This window comes from Elephas maximus, chromosome 10, assembly GCF_024166365.1.
Source record: "Elephas maximus indicus isolate mEleMax1 chromosome 10, mEleMax1 primary haplotype, whole genome shotgun sequence".
NCBI lineage: Eukaryota > Metazoa > Chordata > Mammalia > Proboscidea > Elephantidae > Elephas > Elephas maximus.
In genome coordinates this window covers 69806463-69824469 of record NC_064828.1, presented here as the reverse complement: position 1 = coordinate 69824469, position 18007 = coordinate 69806463, and the positions used below count along the sequence as shown (strand labels likewise).

The following is an 18007-nucleotide window of genomic DNA, read 5'->3' as shown; positions in this document are numbered from 1 at the left end:
TTTGGTCTCCCTTCAACCTTCTTTTTCTATCCCTTTCCCCTCAGGGCTCTGATTTGATCAGCAGCTGCCTCCTGCACTAGCAGGTTTCCTTTGTCCTGCTTCTTCACATTCTGCAGCATGGGGAGCCAGAAGAGCAAAGAAACCTCAATTTTTTGCTATGCTATCACATTACATTAAAAGACCGACTTCCTCACCAGAGGTGACAATGGGACAGAGAAACACCTCTTACCACAAATGCAAATTGCCTGGCACACATCTAATATAAAGATTTGTTCCTCCCCCTTGGTCTCTCCCCTTGTCTTCATATCCTTTGCTGTTTTCTTCCTTGCCAGGTCGACTTTGGGCTGATCCAGGAGAAATGACTGCTGGCTGGGAGGGACCAGGAAATGGTTACAGGAAAGTGGTGGGAGACATGGGTCATGCCACCAGTACTAGTGGTAGATACTCAGCATCCATTTTCTGTGCTCTTTTTCTCTCCTTTCGCCCTGGACATTTTGAAAGCCAAGCTGCCTTCTAGATCTACTCTTTGAAATCACAGAAAATCAGACCAACCAAAGTGAAAAATAACTTTAAAATAAGTTAGCAATTGACTTTAGTATTGGACTAAGATGGGGGTGATGCTCACACTGTCTGCTGCAGCATAGCATCCTCCTGGTTTTCCTCCTACTTCTTGAGCTATTGCTTCTCAGTCTCTTTGGCCAGCTCATCCCCCTCCACCTCGCCTCTCAATGTGAAGCACCTCAAGTCTGCAGTCCTTGGCTCTGCCCTTCTCACTCTTGACTCTTCTCCTTACACAGCCTTGGCCATGACCATGGTTTCAGTTATATTCTACCCAGGGATGATCCCAAACAGACATCTCCAGCATGGACATCTCCTCTGAGCTCTATGCTTATATATCTAATCACCTGCTCAACATCTATACTGGTATGTCTCAAAGGCTTCTCAAACTCAACCTGCTCAAAACTGAATTTGTGATGTTCCTTCTATATTGTCCTAAGCCTGATCCTCCTCTAGTATTCCACATCTCAGTGAATGATAACACCATCTGTTCCTTGTATCTAGGTATCATCTGGACACTTCACTCTCCCTCACCCCACATAATGAATCTCGTTTGGTCAGTTTTAAATATTTGTACAGCCCATCAATTTCCTTCTATCAACCTCAGGTTCATCATTTTTTTCTCCTGACTGCTCTCCTCACATTCACTCTTGCTTTTCTCTAATCTAATTTCCACACTGCAGCCAGATTGATCATTTTTAAAAAAGAAGATGTAACTGTGGTACTACTTTGCTTAACACATCCCAAAGGCTTCCCATTGCTCTCAAGAAGAAGCCTACCATCTTTCCAATGGCCTATCAGGCCCTCCATGATCTGGCCTTTGCCTGCCTCCCCAGCCTCATTTTGAGCCATCCTTACCCTCACCCTGAACTCCAGCCAACTGGCCTTGTTTCAGTGCCTTCAACAGGTCATGTTCCCTCTCACTTCAGGGCTATTACACATGCTGTCCCCTCAGCCTAGAACACCTTAGTCCCCTAAAAACTGCTTCCCAACCTTCCAACTTCTGCTGAAAAGTTACTTCTCATGAAACTTTCCCTGACTGTCTCCTTACCTCTCCCTCTCCCCCTCTCCAAGGTGGGTCCTCCAGTTAGATATTCCCTGTGGACTTTTCCTTCAAAGCACGGATCACAGTTTATAATTATTAATCAAATAATCACACAAGATAAAATGTATCTGTTCCTCCATAAATTGTAAACTCTTTGAAGGATTATGTCTGTTTTTGCTAACCATTGCATATTCATGCTGGGCATATAGCAGTCATTCGGTAAATATTTACTGAGTGAACAAATAAACTCTGTGACCCTTTGAATCCCTCACTTGCATGTTGTCTTAGTTACCTAGTGCTTCTGTTACACAAATATTGCAAGTGGGCTGCTTTCAAGAACAGAACTTTATTTCCTCACAATTCTGGAAGCTAAAAAGTTACAATTAGAGCCTCGGTTGTGTCAATTCCTTGCTTGTAAGTAGTTCCAAGTGTTGTGTGATTCCTTGGCTTGTAGATGATCCTCACGTGACGTCTGTCTTCCCCTGTATATGCATGCCTCTGTGTCTAATCTGCTCTTTTTATAACTGAGAAGCGATTAGATTTACAACGCACCCTACTCAGGTATGATCTAAGTAATGTAATGAAGAAACCCTATTTTCAAACAGGATTACATCCACGGGTATAGGGGTTAGGATTCCAATACATATTTTGGGGGATGCAATTTAATCCATAACACTCGTGGATGTGAAGAGACCAGGCTTCACCTCTTAGTCTCCCCAGTAACTTCCCAGGGCTATAGACTCCTGAGAATTAAGTTGTCTGAGGCAAGAAGGTCAGAGGCAGACCCACTGATTCATCAGTGACTGCCCAGTCTTAGGGACCCTCGAATCACCAACATCATTTCCCTGTAAGGCCAAGTTCCCGCTAGAGAAAGACATCTCTACAATTTCAGTTACATGTGCCTCATAAACACCAGTGATTACTACTGAGGAGGCTGAAGAAGCTTCTCTGGAGATCTTAAAAATTGGTCACTTCTCTAAGGACTGGAATAGTTCAGCTGGGTGGTTAAGGGATGAATAAAATAATTTCCTGGGGCCTCATTCATCTCTAATATTCTAAAACCCTGGTTGTTTGATAACTTTGGACATGATCCCTTAGTACAGATAGAAAAGGCTTCTTATCTTTTTACTCTCTAGCCAATATTTAGATCAAGAAGTCACTAGCAACAGTGTAATATAACAATAAGGAACCTAGATAGGCTGGAAAGCCTTTTGCATTGATATGACTGCGATACTGTTGAAATCGCCTTCCCTGTACACTCTCCAGAAGAAGTGCTGCTTTTGCAAAGTGTTAAGATAGTTTTCTGTCTGGCTTTTATGTTTCATCATCTCATGGCATGAGGAATGCTGAATGTTCTAAATGTTGGACTTCTAGAAGCTTGAACCCATTGACCTGCCACAAGTAATTACTTCTGAAAGGCTCCTGAGCCAGCAAGAAGCTAGGACAACACACAAAGCAAAGGTGAACTGAGGCAATAACTGGGAAGGGCGGCGGGGGGCCTGGGGGGAGGGCTGCATGGGAGGCAGGGCTGGGGGGAGGGCTGCATGGGAGGCAGGGCCGGGGGGAGAGGGGGCAGGCTATTCTTCCAATGTACTCCCTGCACAGTGGACTTCAAACACAAATCAAACTGTGAAGTCATTCAGAGTTAGAACTTTTCAAAGGTATCCATGCTCTCCTGGGCCTGCCTCCAACTGGCAATTGCTCTCCCTCTCAGATGAGTTCTGGGCCCTTCTCTGCTTCATGGTGAAAACTGGGAGATGTAGATGAGGGAAAGGAATTTTGCTTGGAAATTGGTGATTCTAGAAGCTTTGAAATTTGTGAAAAATCCAGCATAGCCCTTCCCTTAAATACTTTCATTCCTCCCCTCAGTTAAAATGTTTCTTTTCATGCTGTTTTCTCAGGGGAAATCATACCAAGAAATAGTTCCTAACTTATTTGCCACAACCTCACCAAAAAGTAATTCTGGGAAGGGTCTTCTGTAGATCTTTTCCTTTTATCAACTTCTCAGGCTTTGCTAAGTAAAAGTCCCCTCCCACAGAAAGGACCACTGTGGAGGAGATTTCCAACACTTCCCACTCCTAATCATTTTGGATCCCGCTGGATGCTGCTGTGGAGCTAACATGGTAAAAGATGTCCAAGTGTTGTGAGGCCCTCAAGGGCACCTTTGTAGTGTGACAACAGGCTCCCATCCTGAGGTTCACATCAACCAACACAGTCACTAACCATAAAGATGAAGTGAAAGTTATCCCAGGATATATCTCTGCCCTTTCCTGGCAACAGCAAGTGAGGAATGAAGGTGTATTGGCCCTAGTTGCCCTCGGTAACTGTCATACTGTCCCACTGGAGATAATAACACACAACAGACAGATCACCAGAGTCACAACTAATCAACTTCAAATTCTTCCCAAAGTCATTCTCCAGGGCTTATACTGGCATATTGGGGTGCACTCTATAGAAACAGGCTCCATTTATTCATGCAATGGCCCCACTCACATTTCATAGCAGACAATTAATCAATGGTGGAAGAGGCAGGGAGAGACAGTCTCATCAACCAGAACACATTTCTGGGAGATAGCAATAAACATCTGTTGACAGGAGAAATAATATCTTGTCAAAATGAGATGTGGAAAGGTATTTCCATTCAAGATTTGCAAAGCTCTACTAGAACCTTAAAAAACTATATCATACACAGAGCAGAGTACCATTTAATTCAGTGATGGCTACACACAGGGCTTGTCAGGGAACCGCAGTGGTCCACCTCTGACATTACAAGAGATCTCTACGGATTATGGTTGATTAATTGGTTGATTGATGTTACACTCTGATCCAAAAAGGATTTAAAGTCATGGATTGCAAATTATCCCATATTAACCAGTGTGTCATCTTTCAGGAACTGGAAAAGAAGATGCAAACACCAACATGTATTTCTGGGAAAAGACAATATTTACATAAGATGCAAATGCTGGAAATGAACCGTAAAAGACAAGAGGTAAATATAAAAAAAAATACAAGAGTGATAAAATGTGTCACATTTACCACTTTTACTGCACATAATCCCTGGCCTGGAACGTGGATATAGGCAAACATACACCACCAGCCTTTACTTAGCCATTTAAAGTTAGTCATTAAAAAAAAAAAAAAAACCCAAACCCAGTGCCGTCCAGTCGATTCCGACTCATAGCGACCCTATAGGGCAGAGTAGAACTGCCCCCTAGAGTGTCCAAGGAGCACAGTTAGTCATTAGAGCCAAAGACTGCCAGCAACCCTTTTGAGTCTTTTCTCTGTGTTCAGTCCTCTTAATGGTGTATCTGTGTCTCAAGCCTCCCTTTTATATGTATAAATTTATTTTATTGTTGTTGAGAATATACACGGCAGAACATACACTGATTCAATAATTTCTATAGGTACAATTCACTGATATTGATTAAATTCTTCAAGTTGTGAAACCATTCTCCTTTTCTGAGTTGTTCCTCCCCCATTAACATAGACTCACTGCTCCGTAAGTGTCCTTTTTAATCTTTCCAGTTGCTACTATCAATTTGATCCTGTACAGATAGATATTAAAAGAGGACAGTACTTAAGGTGGGCATTCCTTATTAGTTAAGCTAAACTATTGCTTAGTTTTAAGAAGATTTCTGGGGATATTTTGGTTTAAGGGTTAAAGATTTATCTCAGGACAATAGTTTTAGGGGTTCATCCAGCCTCCATAGCTCCAGAAAGTCTGGAGTCCATGAAATTTAAAATTCTGCTCTACATTTTCCCCCTTTTCACCAGGATTCTTCTATAGAATCTTCGATCAAAATGTTCAGTAATGGTAGTTCTTCTGGTCTCATGGTAAAGGGGGCAGTTATTCATGGAGACAGTTATCTACATGTTTCATTTCCTCCTCCTATTCCTGACTCCACTTCTTCCTCTGTTGCTCTAGGGAAATAGAGACCAATCGTTGTACCCTGGATGGCTGCTTACAAGCTTTTAAGACCCCAGGCACTACATAATGAATTAGGAGGTAGAATAGAAGCACTAAATATGATGCTAGACCCATTAACTGGTTTTCCCCTTCTAAGAGGTTGTTTCTATGATATTTTGGGTTTAGATCATTTTTCTTGCTTTAGTTTAAAGCAGGGAGGTGAGTTGGCCTGTATTTTGATAACTAGGCACCTCTCTATATTTAATGTCATAGAATTATCTTACCAGAAAGACCTCTTGAAACAAACCACTTTACCAGTAATATCTCCTGTAACTACTGTATTTCAAATTCCTCACTCTAGTGAATAAGCTGTCCCATGCAATTTCAAACATATCCACTAACCTAGAGAGAAATGGGTTTTTTTTCACTTTTTAACATTCACCAGCACAACTTCCACATTTACAATTCAACGACATTGACTACATTTGTCACATAGTACCACAGGTATCACTACTCTTTTCCAAAATATTCCACCGCCTTTAACATAAACTCAATGTCCCCCAAACTCCCCCCCCCTTACTCCCTCCCTCCCACTTCAGTAACCATTATTAATCTTTGGTTTCTATATTTGCTTATTTCATGTAAGTGAAATCATGTAGTATTTTCGCAATTTATGTATTTCTTTCAACATGTTTACAAGGCTCTTCCATGTTGTGGTATGCATCAGAGCTTCATTTCTCTTTACAGCTGCATAATATTCCATTGTGTGTGTGTGTGCATCCATTTGTTGATGGACATTTCAGTTGTTTCTACCTTTTGGCCATTGTGAGGAAACCCTGGTGGCATAGTGGTTAAGTGCTATGGCTGTTAACCAAAGGGTTGGCAGTTCGAATCCACCAGGCGCTCTTTGGAAACTACGGGGCAGTTCTACTCTGGCCTATAGGGTCACTATGAGTCGGAATCGACTCGACGGCACTGGGGGGCTGGGGGCCATTGTGAATAGTGCTCCAATGAACACTGGTGTATATATGTCTGTTTGTGTCACTGCTTTCAAGTCTCTTGGGTACACACTTAAGAGTCGAATAGCTGGATCGTATGGTAGTTCTATGTTCAACATTTTGAGGAACTGCCAAACTGTTTTCCACAGTGGCTGTACCATTTTATATTTTCACCAGCAATGGATGAGGGTTCCAGTTTTGTTTTGTTTTTTTAATCATTGCCATTCTAATGGGGTACGGTGGTATCTCATTGTGGTTTTGATTTGCACCCACCTGATGGCTAATGATGTTGAGTATCTTTTCATGTGCCTTTTGGCCATTTGAATATCCTCTTTGGTGAACTGTCTGTTCAATTCCTTTGTCCATTTTTTGATTGGGCTGTTTGTCGTTTTGTTGTTAAGTTATGAAAGTTTTATGTATATACTGGATATTAGACCTTTATCTAATATATGGTTCCCGAAAATTCTCTCCCTATCTGTAGGTTGTCTTTTAACTTTGTTGATCAAGTCCGTTGATGTACAAGAGCCCTCATCTTAAGCCAGACCTTTTGAAGCTGTGGGTATATTCTCCTAACAAGCCCATGAGTAAAAAGAGTTTCCGTGCCTTCTAGTAGGAAATGGAAAACTGTGTTCTGCTTAGGGACTGCAGCTATGTACAGATGGGCATACAACTTACAAAGTGGCTCCCATAGATTCATTCTGGTGAAAGTAGTTTAGGGAGAACATTAATCATTTATAACTGATCATTTTCAGGCTCAAATGGAATTGAAGAAAAATCTTCACAGGGAGGCAAGAATAAATAAGCAAAAACCAAGGGAGCATAAAGCCAAGAAAATTCTTCAAAGCCCAAGGGATGAGGACCATGATCTTCTGACCTGGTTACCTGATGAAACAGAGAACAGAAGTCCAGGTGAGTCATGTGAAATTTTTTTTTTTTTAAGTAAAAGAAAATATTTCGAGTGTTTTTAAAACTTTACCAAATAAACTCCCAGTGGGGAAAAAAGGGCAATAAACAGCCTTGGGTTCCTGCTGATATTTTACTTTGTGGAACTTAGAGTGCATGTTATCATGTAATTTTGGATGGCCTGGAGGAAAAGACAGAAGCTTCAATTCTAAGATGTCTCTTTCTTTTAATGGGTTTAATATGCTTTACACACATTATTGCAATTCTTGAACCATTGCATTCTGGGAGAAGAAAAGGCAAATAGCCTCATCTTGTCATTAGATAGAATGAACCACATGGAGATATATTACACTTCTTGGAGTCACATGGCAAATTGGTATCATTGGCCAGTTTTGTGCCATACACAGACACTCCTCTTTCCCAGCCCGCCCTCTCCCCTGCAAGTCAGCCCTCTTAGGCACACTCAGAATGTCTCAAAGTCAGTCTGGCATCGTTCCTCACCCTGCACTTGCTCCTCCTGCTACATACACCGTCTCGGTGGGTGAGGTCTCTGTGCACCAACCAGAGACCTGCAGCCCTTAGCCCTTCTTCTCCCCCTCCTGTCCATGCCACCTAGTGCTGAAATCTGCCCTCTCTGCCATCTCTAATGCTACTGCCTTAGAGTAGGTCATCATCATGCCACACCAGGGCTATTGCTAAAGCCTCTTGACCAGGCTCCTCCTCCCAGGTCTTACCCTCCTTCCACCAACCCTCCACTTCAGTGCTTCTCAGTGTGGTCCCAGATCACCAGCATCAGCATCACCTGGGAACTTATTTAAAAAAACCAAAACCAAAACCAAAACCATTGCCGTCGAGTCGCTTCCAACTCACAGAGACCCTACAGGACAGAGGAGAACTGCCCCATAGAGTTTCCAAGGAGCACCTGACGGATTTAGCACTTAACCACTATGCCACCAGGGTTTCCGGGAGCTTATTAGAAATGCAGAATTCTAGGCACCACTGTAGACCTCCAGAATCAGGACCTGCAGTTTATCACAGTCCCCAGGTGACTTTCATTAAGCTCTATACTAATAGCAGAGCTGTTGTTTTTAGTTGCCTTTGAGTCAATTCTGACTCTTGGTGACCCTGTGTGTGCAGAGTAAAACTGCTCCATAGGGTTTTCAATAGCAATCTATAAATACAAACCTGACCATGTCATTCAAAAAAAAAATCCTTCACTGAGTCTCCATCAGCCTGAGGACAAAGTCTAAACCTCTTAAGATGCTCCCTTAAGCCTTTCAGGATCTTGCTGCTACCTACCTTCTCAGCTGCATTTCCTGCCGCTTTCTCTCCTGCCCCCCACACTCCAGCCACACTGAATTCCTCAGATTGCTCTGTGCTTTCCAACGGACATCTGTGTCCATCATCTCTATGTTATGCTGCCCCACCAATTAGAGTTCTATTTTTTCCTGTCCGTATTCTCCCAGGGCAAACCTGCAGTTGCTAATGTACAATCTTGTCCTCACACACAGCTTGCTCTGCTGTGGGCCAAATCTCCACATCAGTTGATGGACTGCCAAGAGAGCTGCAGAAATGCTAGCCATGTCTCTGGTGGTCTTGGGATTCTGAGATGCAAAATTGCCAGCTGAGATGCGGCCCCTGCTCAGAGGAGCAAGACGCATAACCAATAAGTTAATTAAATAAGAAAAGGCTGAATAATTAGAAATCTACTTGAGGCATCTATTTAACTTCTACTCCCAAGCCCCGTAGTGAAATATGCTTTGTAATCACATAAACGACTTTCACAATTTTTAAAAAATAATTTTTATTGTGCTTTAAGTGAAAGTTTACAAATCAAGTCAGTCTCTCACACAAAAACCCATATACAACTTGCTACATACTCCCAATTACTCCCCCCCCCATGAGACAGCCCGCTCCCTCCTTCCACTCTCTCTTTTCGTGACCATTTTGCCAGCTTCTAAGCCCCTCTACCCTCGCATCTCCCCTCCAGGCAGGAGATGCCAACATTGTCTCAAGTGTACACCTGAACCAAGTAGTTCACGCCTTAGCCAGCATCCCTCTCCAACCCATTGTCCAGTCCAATCCATGTCTGATGAGCTGGCTTTGGGGATGATTCCTGTAGTGGGCCAACAGAAGGTCTGGGGGCCATGATCACTGGGGCCAGACCATTAAGTCTGGTCTTTTTATGAGAATTTGGGGTCTGCATCCCACTGTTCTCCTGCTCCCTCAGGGGTTCTCTGTTGTGTTCCCTGTCAGGGCAGTCATCAGTTGTGGCCCAGCACCATCTAGTTCTTCTGGTCTCAGGATGATGTAGTCTGTGGTTCATGTAGTCCTTTCTGTCTCTTGGGCTCGTTATTATCTTGTATTCTCAGTGGCCTTCATTCTCCTTTGATCCAGGTGGGTTGAGACTCATTGATGCATCTTGGATGGCTGCTTGATAGCATTTAAGACCCCAGATGCCACTCTTCAAAGTGGGATGCAGAATGTTTTCTTAATAGATTTTAATCTGCCAATTGACTTAGATGTCCCCTGAAACCATGGTCCCCACACCCCTGGCCCTGCTTAGCTGACCTTCGAAGCATTCAGTTTATTCAGAAAACTGCTTTGCTTTGGTTTAGTCCAGTTGTGCTGACCTCCGCTGTGTTGAGTGTTGTCCTTCCCTTCACCCAAAGTAGTTCCTGTCTACTATCTATTTAGTAAATACCCCTCTTGCCGCCCCTCCCATAACCATGAACAAGTGTGTTCTTCTCACTTTGAACTATTTCTCAAGATCTTATAATAGTGGTCTTATACAATATTTGCCCTTTTGCAACTAATTTCACTCAGCATAATGCCTTCCAGGTTTCTCCATGAACAACTTACACAATTTAAAAAATACATTTAAAAATTTTGCCAAAAACAACCAAGAAAAGTGTGTCACCTAAGATTAGTCACTTAGAGTCATCACTTGAGGGCAGGACAAACCAGCATTTGGTGAAGTCTTTGGAAAATGCCCTAGTCCTGGAGGGGCCCAAGAAAGTCTGTGACATATGGAGAAGGGGGTTTTCTTCTGCTATCCTGATGCGTTTTAAAGCTGCTTTATTTTGTTCAGGAAACCCTGGTGGCATAGTGGTTAAGTGCTATGGCTGCTAACCAAAGGGTTGGCAGTTCGAATCCGCCAGGCGCTCCTTCAAAACTCTATGGGGCAGTTCTACTCTGTTCTCTAGGGTCGCTATGAGTTGGAATCGACTTGACGGCACTGGGTTTGGGTTTTGGTTATTTTGTTCAAGCTAAAGTTCATTGAATGCTTACTGTAAGCCAGGAACCACGCCCTACTCTTTACATGCATTATTTAATGCTTACACAACCTATAAAGGTAGGTGTTACTATTCCACAAAAACAAACCCAGTGCCGTCAAGTCGATTCCAACTCATAGCATCCCCATAGGGTTTCCAAAGCTGTAAATCTCTACCAAAGCAGACTGCCACATCTTTCTCCCATGGAGCCATCGGTGGCAACCTTTTGGTTAGCAGTTGATTGCTTTAAACACTATACCACCAAGGCTCCTTGGGGTTACTATTAGCCCCATTTCATGGATGAGAAAACCAAGGCATAGAGGCTAGGGAACTTGCCTGATATGGCTGAGCCAGGATTCAAGGTCAGGTCTTTCCTGACTTCAAAGTATATACTCCCACCCACCCCCTCATATAGCCTCGCCAGGGGCTGTGTCCAAGAAAACCTTAGGAAAGTCTACAAATGTAGAAGTTGCGACTTCTCAAACTTATCTTTCAAGAGTAGGCTGCCCTCTGTGACTTCTGAAAGGAAGAAGAGATTATCATCAATGCCTATAAAGGTTACGATTCAATTCTGTGATTTAATGCTTAGCATACAGCCCTGTACATGTAAAGGTGTAGGAAAATGGGATAATAATGGATATAGCTATTATTTATAAAATGCTTCTAAGCATTTTAAATGTTTTATTTAATCCTCATGTCAACTCTATGAGGTGAATGTTATTACTACCTCTATTTTACAGAGTAGTAGACTAGATCCAGAGAGGTCAAGTAAGTTGCTCAAGGTCACAGCCAGTGAGAAGTGAATCTGCCCAGGGGATGCTGGCTCAGGGCCCCTGACTCCACAGCCTACAGACTTCACCACTACACTTGGCATACACCCTAGCAATGAGTCCTTTATACATAATTCCAGATAACATCTTTGGATTTCTTTCTCTTTCTAAAAATAGTTCATTTGCTTTCTCCTAAACATGGAGTATAGCGAAGATCATACACATACAAGAATGTTCTGCTAGTAGGGTTCTGGTAATTAAGGTTTTGTTGTACCAGTCTCCTCTTAATGTTATATTTGTCCATTTTTGTTCCTTCTTTTGGAAGATGGGATGAGAGTTTCAGATCTCTTATAGGGTGAGATTTCGTACTTATTTGTTTTCTGCTGCTTCTTTAAAATGAAACCACCCAATTTTTACATATATTTATGTAATAAATTAACTATATAATTATGTAATTTATACAATTATACACAACTTACATAGAGCTAATATCACCCTTTTTTTGTAGACAGTTCTATGAGTTTTAAAGTGTGTATGTGGCTCCTGAAAACCCTAGTGGCATAGTGGTTAAGAGCTATAGCTGCTAACTAAAAGGTTGGCAGTTCAAATCCACCAGGCATTCCTTGAAAACCATATGGGGTAGTTCTACTGTGTCCCATAGGGTCGCTAGGAGCCAGAATCAACTCAGTGGCAATGGGTTTTTCGTGTGGCTCCTACCCTATCCTGAAGCCAAGGTATATGTACAATAGGGAGAGAGGACACTATACTTGGAAAGTCCATCAACTGAGTCCCAGCAGTACACTTACTAAACGCCAGCTCCATGAGAGCAGGGACATTTGTTGTTCCTGGAACAGTGCCTGGCATATAGTAGGATCTCAATAAATATTGACTAAGGAAGACCAAAGGAGAGTTAATGCCTTTGAATTATGGTGTTGGTGATATTGAATATTGAACACACCATGAACTGCCAGGAGAATGAACAGGTCTGTTTTTGAAGAAGCACAGCCAGAATCCTCCTTAGGGGCAAGGATGGCAAGACTTTGTCTCTCATACTTTGGACATGTTATCAGGAGGGACTAGTCCCTGGAGAAAGACATCATGCTTGGTAAAGTAGAGGACTGGCGAAAGAGAGGAAGACCCTCAACAAAATGGATTGACACGGTGGCTCCAACAATGGGCTCAAGCATAACAACGATTACAAGGATGGCGCAGGACTGGGCAGTGTTTCGTTCTGTTGGGCATAGGGTTGCTATGAGTCAGAATGGACTCAATGGCACCTGACAACAACAATAAATATTAGCTACGTATTTTTCTATATAACTTTATTCTATTTATAGAGAGAATACAGTGAAATTCAAATTATTAACATCTTTGAACCAAAGAGTTTCCAAATCTGTAAAATGGGAATGATGTATTATCTACCACATAGGGTTTATGTAAAAATTAATCTGTGTCAAACTACATATAAAATGTAAAATGCCATATCAATGTATGGGAATATAGACACAAAAAGAAAGATGGGATTGATGTCATAGGAAAACAACCAGATGCCTCAAGGAAGTGTCATCCTAAATACATCTTTTGAATGTTACCTTCACAATTCTGGCCTCATGTGCCCATTTATATTATTATTTACTTAGAATTTTTCTTGAAAAGATCTTGTTTTTTTTCTAATTTGGCCTTGTCTGTGAAATAATCGTTAAATTATGGGTTTGATATAGTTGTTATGCATTTTGCTAAAACACACATCACAAAACACATAACTATTAAAAAATTTAAATGCTTTGTAGGACCCTTGTACTTCCTAAAATCACCACATGGTCCACCTCCTATTTTTTTTCCCACTGATATCTGTTGCTTTCCTTGCTTGCCAAATTAATATTGAAGCAGAATACTGTTTTCTGTATTCCGCTTATTCAAAACCTACTTAAGATTTTGCAGTTGTGTTTTTATCTTAAGGAGCACTGGTGGCACAGTGGTTAAGCACTTGGTTGCTAACTGAAAGGTCAGTGGTTGAAACCTACTAGCCGCTCCACAAGAGAAAAGATGGGGCTGTCTGCTTCTATAAAGATTTACAGCCTTGGAAACCCTATTAGCAGTTCTACTCTGTCTTATAGGGTCACTATGAGTCAGAATTGACTCAACAGTAGTGGGTATGGGTTTTTATTTTATTTTAAGTAAAACAACCACAGAGAGTTAAACAGGGATTGATAAATCTAACAAATAATAAGACATCAGAATTGACTCAACAGCAGTGGGTATGGGTTTTTATTTTATTTTAAGTGAAACAACCACAGAGAGTTAAACAGGGATTGATAAAACTAACAAATAATAAGACATCTAGTTTAGAAATTTTCATACTATGTCTACAAAATGCTGTGTCTACAAAACTATGCATGCAATACTTTATGCGTGACTTAAGGGGCTTCAATGATAAAACTGAACATCTGAATTTTGCCTTATACACTAACTTTACACCTGAATTACAGTAACACTGGGTGTTGTGGGAATTAAGCTACTGTTAATATTACACTAGATTCCAGGAACATTCTCTTCCTGTTTTAAAGCTCCTGCTTCTAGTTGGGTGTCCTGGAAAATTCCTGTTCCCAGTCTAAGTAATGCCTCTAGTAGGCCTTGGCTCATTTACAAAGCAGAAATGAATGACACCTCCTGACATCAGTGAATGAAGCCTTTCCCAGCTCCTGGTTATGTATACTTTACACCTTCCAAAATTCTCTGGTCATTCATTTGTTCATCTGTTTATTCATTTACTCATTCACCATATACTTATTGACCATACACCAGGTGACCAGCATTGTGTGGTAGGCTCAGGGACATAGTGACGAATCAGGTAATTGTGGTCCCTGGCTTGTGGATGTTAAGCAGTTAAGGAACACATGACTGTATGTACATACATACATACATACAAATATATATACATGAAGCCCTGGCGACAGTGTAGGTAAGAGTTCGGTTGCTAACCAAAATGTTGACAGTTCGAATCCACCAGCCACTCCTCAGACACCCTATGGAGCAGTTCTACTCTGTCCTATAAGGTGGCTATGAGTCAAAATCAACTCGATAGCAATGGGTTTTTGGTTTTTTATATACATACATACTATATATATACATACATACGTACATATATATATGTTGTTAGGTGCTGCAAGTTGGTTTGACTCATAACAACCCTATGTACAACAGAACAAAACCCTGTTTGGTCCTGCACCACCCTTACAATTGTTATGCTTGAGCCCATTGTTCCAGCCACTGTGTCAATCCATCTCATTGAGGGTCTTCCTCTTTTTTGCTGACCCTGTACTTTATATGCGTGTGTGTGTATGTGTGTGTGTGAGAGAGAGAGAGAGAGAGAAAAGCAATATTGTGGCAAAATTTTGTTAGTGGGTTGGGGTAAATAGGTGTGTATTGTACTATTCTTGTGACTTTCTGAAGATTTTAAATTCTTCATAATTAACAACCAAAAAAAGCTTTAATGCTTTCAGAGACACCAGTTGGAATTATGTGTAATTCTGAGGAACAGCAACCAATTTATTCTGTGTTTATAAAAGTCTAAAAACTTAATAAAGAAATAAATCATTGTTAGGGAAAAATTAAATGAACTTTTAATTTTTTGTAGGAAATTCATGGAATGCAGAATTATTAGGCCATCAAGCAGGGAATGACTATTGTCCCCGAAAAATTGGCAAAATTGAAACATGGCTCCGTGAACAAGAGACTCAGGGACAGCTTTTCTGGGATGGTTCTAGCTCTGACTCAGATGAGTCGGGCAAAAATGAGAAGAAACCACGAGCACTGGTGAGGACCAGGACAGAGAGAATCCCACTTTTTGATGAGTTTTTTGATCAGGAATAAGAATGTTATTCATTAATCTCATACTGAGCGCATCGAAGCTTTTCTTTCCTGTAAAAATTCTCCAAGTTGGTATATGAATTATTCTGAGGAAACCAACTCACTTTCTTTAGTAAAAGGAAATGATATTATTTGGATTCTCATGGTTTACATGTTTGTCATATGTTCTGTTACCTATTGCTGCATAAATGCTTCAAAATTTAGAGGCTTAAACAAGAGCCATTTTATCTTCTCTGACCTTTCTGTGGGTTGCTGGGCTCAGCTGGATGGTTCTTTTGCTGGTCTCTTTTAGAGTCTTTCATGTGGCTGAAGTCAAACGGCAGCCAGGACTGGAGTCATCTGGAGGGTCAACCCAGGCACTGAAAGACCTGGGCCTCTCTCTCTATATATATACATATATGTGTGTGTTTGTGTGTGTGTGTATAGTCTCAGAGCCTCTTTACAGTGTCTGTTTAAGTGGTCTCTCCAGAAAGGTAGCCAGTTTTCTTTCATGTCAGCTCAGGGTTCCTAAAAGCAAATGTTACAAGAGGAGGCAAGCAGAAGCTGCCAGTTTTCCTCAAGGCTAGTCATAGGACTGACATCACATCACTTCTGCCACATTCTATTGGTTAATGCAAATCACAGACAAGTTCAGAGTCGACGAAAAAGAGACTACACAGGGCATGAATTCCAGATGCACAGTCCATCAGGGTCCATCTTTGGATAATCACTGCCATACCATATTTTTTAAAAGCAAATTAGATCTTATGAAACAAATAGATGAGAGTAGATTTGATACAAATAAAACTTAGCCTTTTATTTTTTCTAAAGAAAAGTCACAGTGATGCTATATTAGACACTAAGCTCACTTAACTCAATTTTGCACAAGTTAGAGGCTTATTACCCTCCATAACAGAGAGGCTACAGGAAAGAGGTAAGACAATGTCAAGTGTGGAAGATCATTGTAAATTGAAGCTCAAAATTAAATGAAGGCAAAGTACCTCTTTGGTTATAATACAGATTTTAGAGCTCTTTAAAACTTAGAAATACCCAGTCCAAAAGTTATTCCATCTCCAAAAGTTAGATTGTTAGGCAATTTTTCGGAGCGTTTCTTGTATAAAATGAGGCGACACTGTATGCTGAGCATAATCTAAAAATATTTTTAAGCATCAGAAGCTTCTAAGAATTTAGTGAAACTTTAAAACAAAGCAAGGCAAAAATACCCTTTCAAGTCTTCTCTAGGGAATTCTCAAAAAGAAAAAATAGAGAGGAAACACACACATACAGTCCTCAATGTGGCACTCAGTACATTCAAATCAGCCACTAAGAAGATAAAAAGCCTGATATGCCAGAGAATAACCATGTTTCTTCTAAGGACAAAAGGTAATGAGATTGTCCTTGGACATTTCTACTCCCGATTCTTTCTGAGAAGTACTCTTCTGACTTTCTCTGTAGCAAGTAAGAAACAAGGAGCCCTAGCGGTGCAATGGTTAAGCACTAGGCTGCTAACTGAAAGGTTAGAGGTTCGAACCTATGCATCATCTCCGTGAGAGAAAAAAACTGGCAATCTGTTCCATAAACGATTACAACCTACTAAACCCTTTGGGCGGTATCTACCCTGTCATATAGGTCTCTGTGAATTGGAATCGACTCGACAACACGTAACAACAACAAATAAGAAACCCATTTCCAACAAGGGCATAAATAAGTTGTTCGACCAGCTAGACTTCTTGAGAAAGTAAGATCCTTGAGGATTTTACTATTCACAGCCCCCTCACATAGTACGGTTGATTGGGAGGGTTTCAAACAACATGGGACAAGCAACTCCTGATGCTGATGCTGGCGTGGCGGGGGACAAAGCTTGTCTTCATAGCTCTGCTCTATGACTTCTACTTGAACAACAGTCCCCTTCTACAGGTCACTGGACTGTGAGCTACAGGACCGCACAGTCCATATCTTCTCCCTGTGGTGTCGCTTCCCAGTATGCCATCTGGCACAGAGTTTATCATTAAATGTTTGAGTTAATTTATGTGTTGGATTAACTAGTCAATTAGAAAGGCACTTGTTTCTCTCCAGCTATGTATTTGCTCGTCCTCATTTCCACCATTTCCCAAGAATCTTAGATATACAAGCCTGATTCTACAGTAAAGAAAGAGAATTAAAAAAAAAAAAAAAAGCTCTTGGAATTTATACATCTAAATGGATGGCATAAATTAAGCATTGCCTTGGGGTAGAGTAGCTAGACGCACATGCAGATGAGGATGCCAAGACTCAAAATATTTTTTGAAATGCTATCAGAGAATATTAACTTCAAAAGGAAATCGATCATAATGCCTTCTCTGAGTTTATGTGTCTGTTCCATATGGAACCCTCCCTCATCCAATTATAGGTTCAGGAATTTAAAAGGAGTAATAATGATAGTAATAACTGCTAATGTGCACTGACTGCTTATTGTATGCCAGACACTCTTCAAATGCTTTATATAGTTAATCCTCACAATGACTTTGTGGGTCAGTATTACTGTCATCCTCATTTACAGATGAGGAATCTGAGACACAGAGACATTAAGTAACTTGCCAGAATCACCCAGAAGAACTACCCTTTGGAATAGTCTTCCCTCCCTCCCCAATTCCACCTCCAACTCATCAGCTGCACTACATGGCGTCCACGTTTCTATTATGTGTTGTTTTGGAGAAGGGTAA

At 41.1% G+C, this 18007-nt stretch overlaps 1 protein-coding gene across 1 annotated transcript in view; it reads left to right on the top strand.

Annotated features, from left to right (window-relative positions):
* The window catches only part of CCDC198 (coiled-coil domain containing 198), a 36129-nt gene extending 20800 nt beyond the window's left edge, over positions 1-15329 (top strand). The window contains exons 3-6 of the mRNA XM_049898075.1: positions 2978-3064; positions 4494-4592; positions 7261-7417; positions 15094-15329. Coding sequence (XP_049754032.1) covers positions 2978-3064; positions 4494-4592; positions 7261-7417; positions 15094-15329 — 579 coding nt within the window. The remainder of the gene's footprint in view (positions 1-2977; positions 3065-4493; positions 4593-7260; positions 7418-15093) is intronic.
* The last annotated feature ends 2678 nt before the right edge of the window (positions 15330-18007 follow it).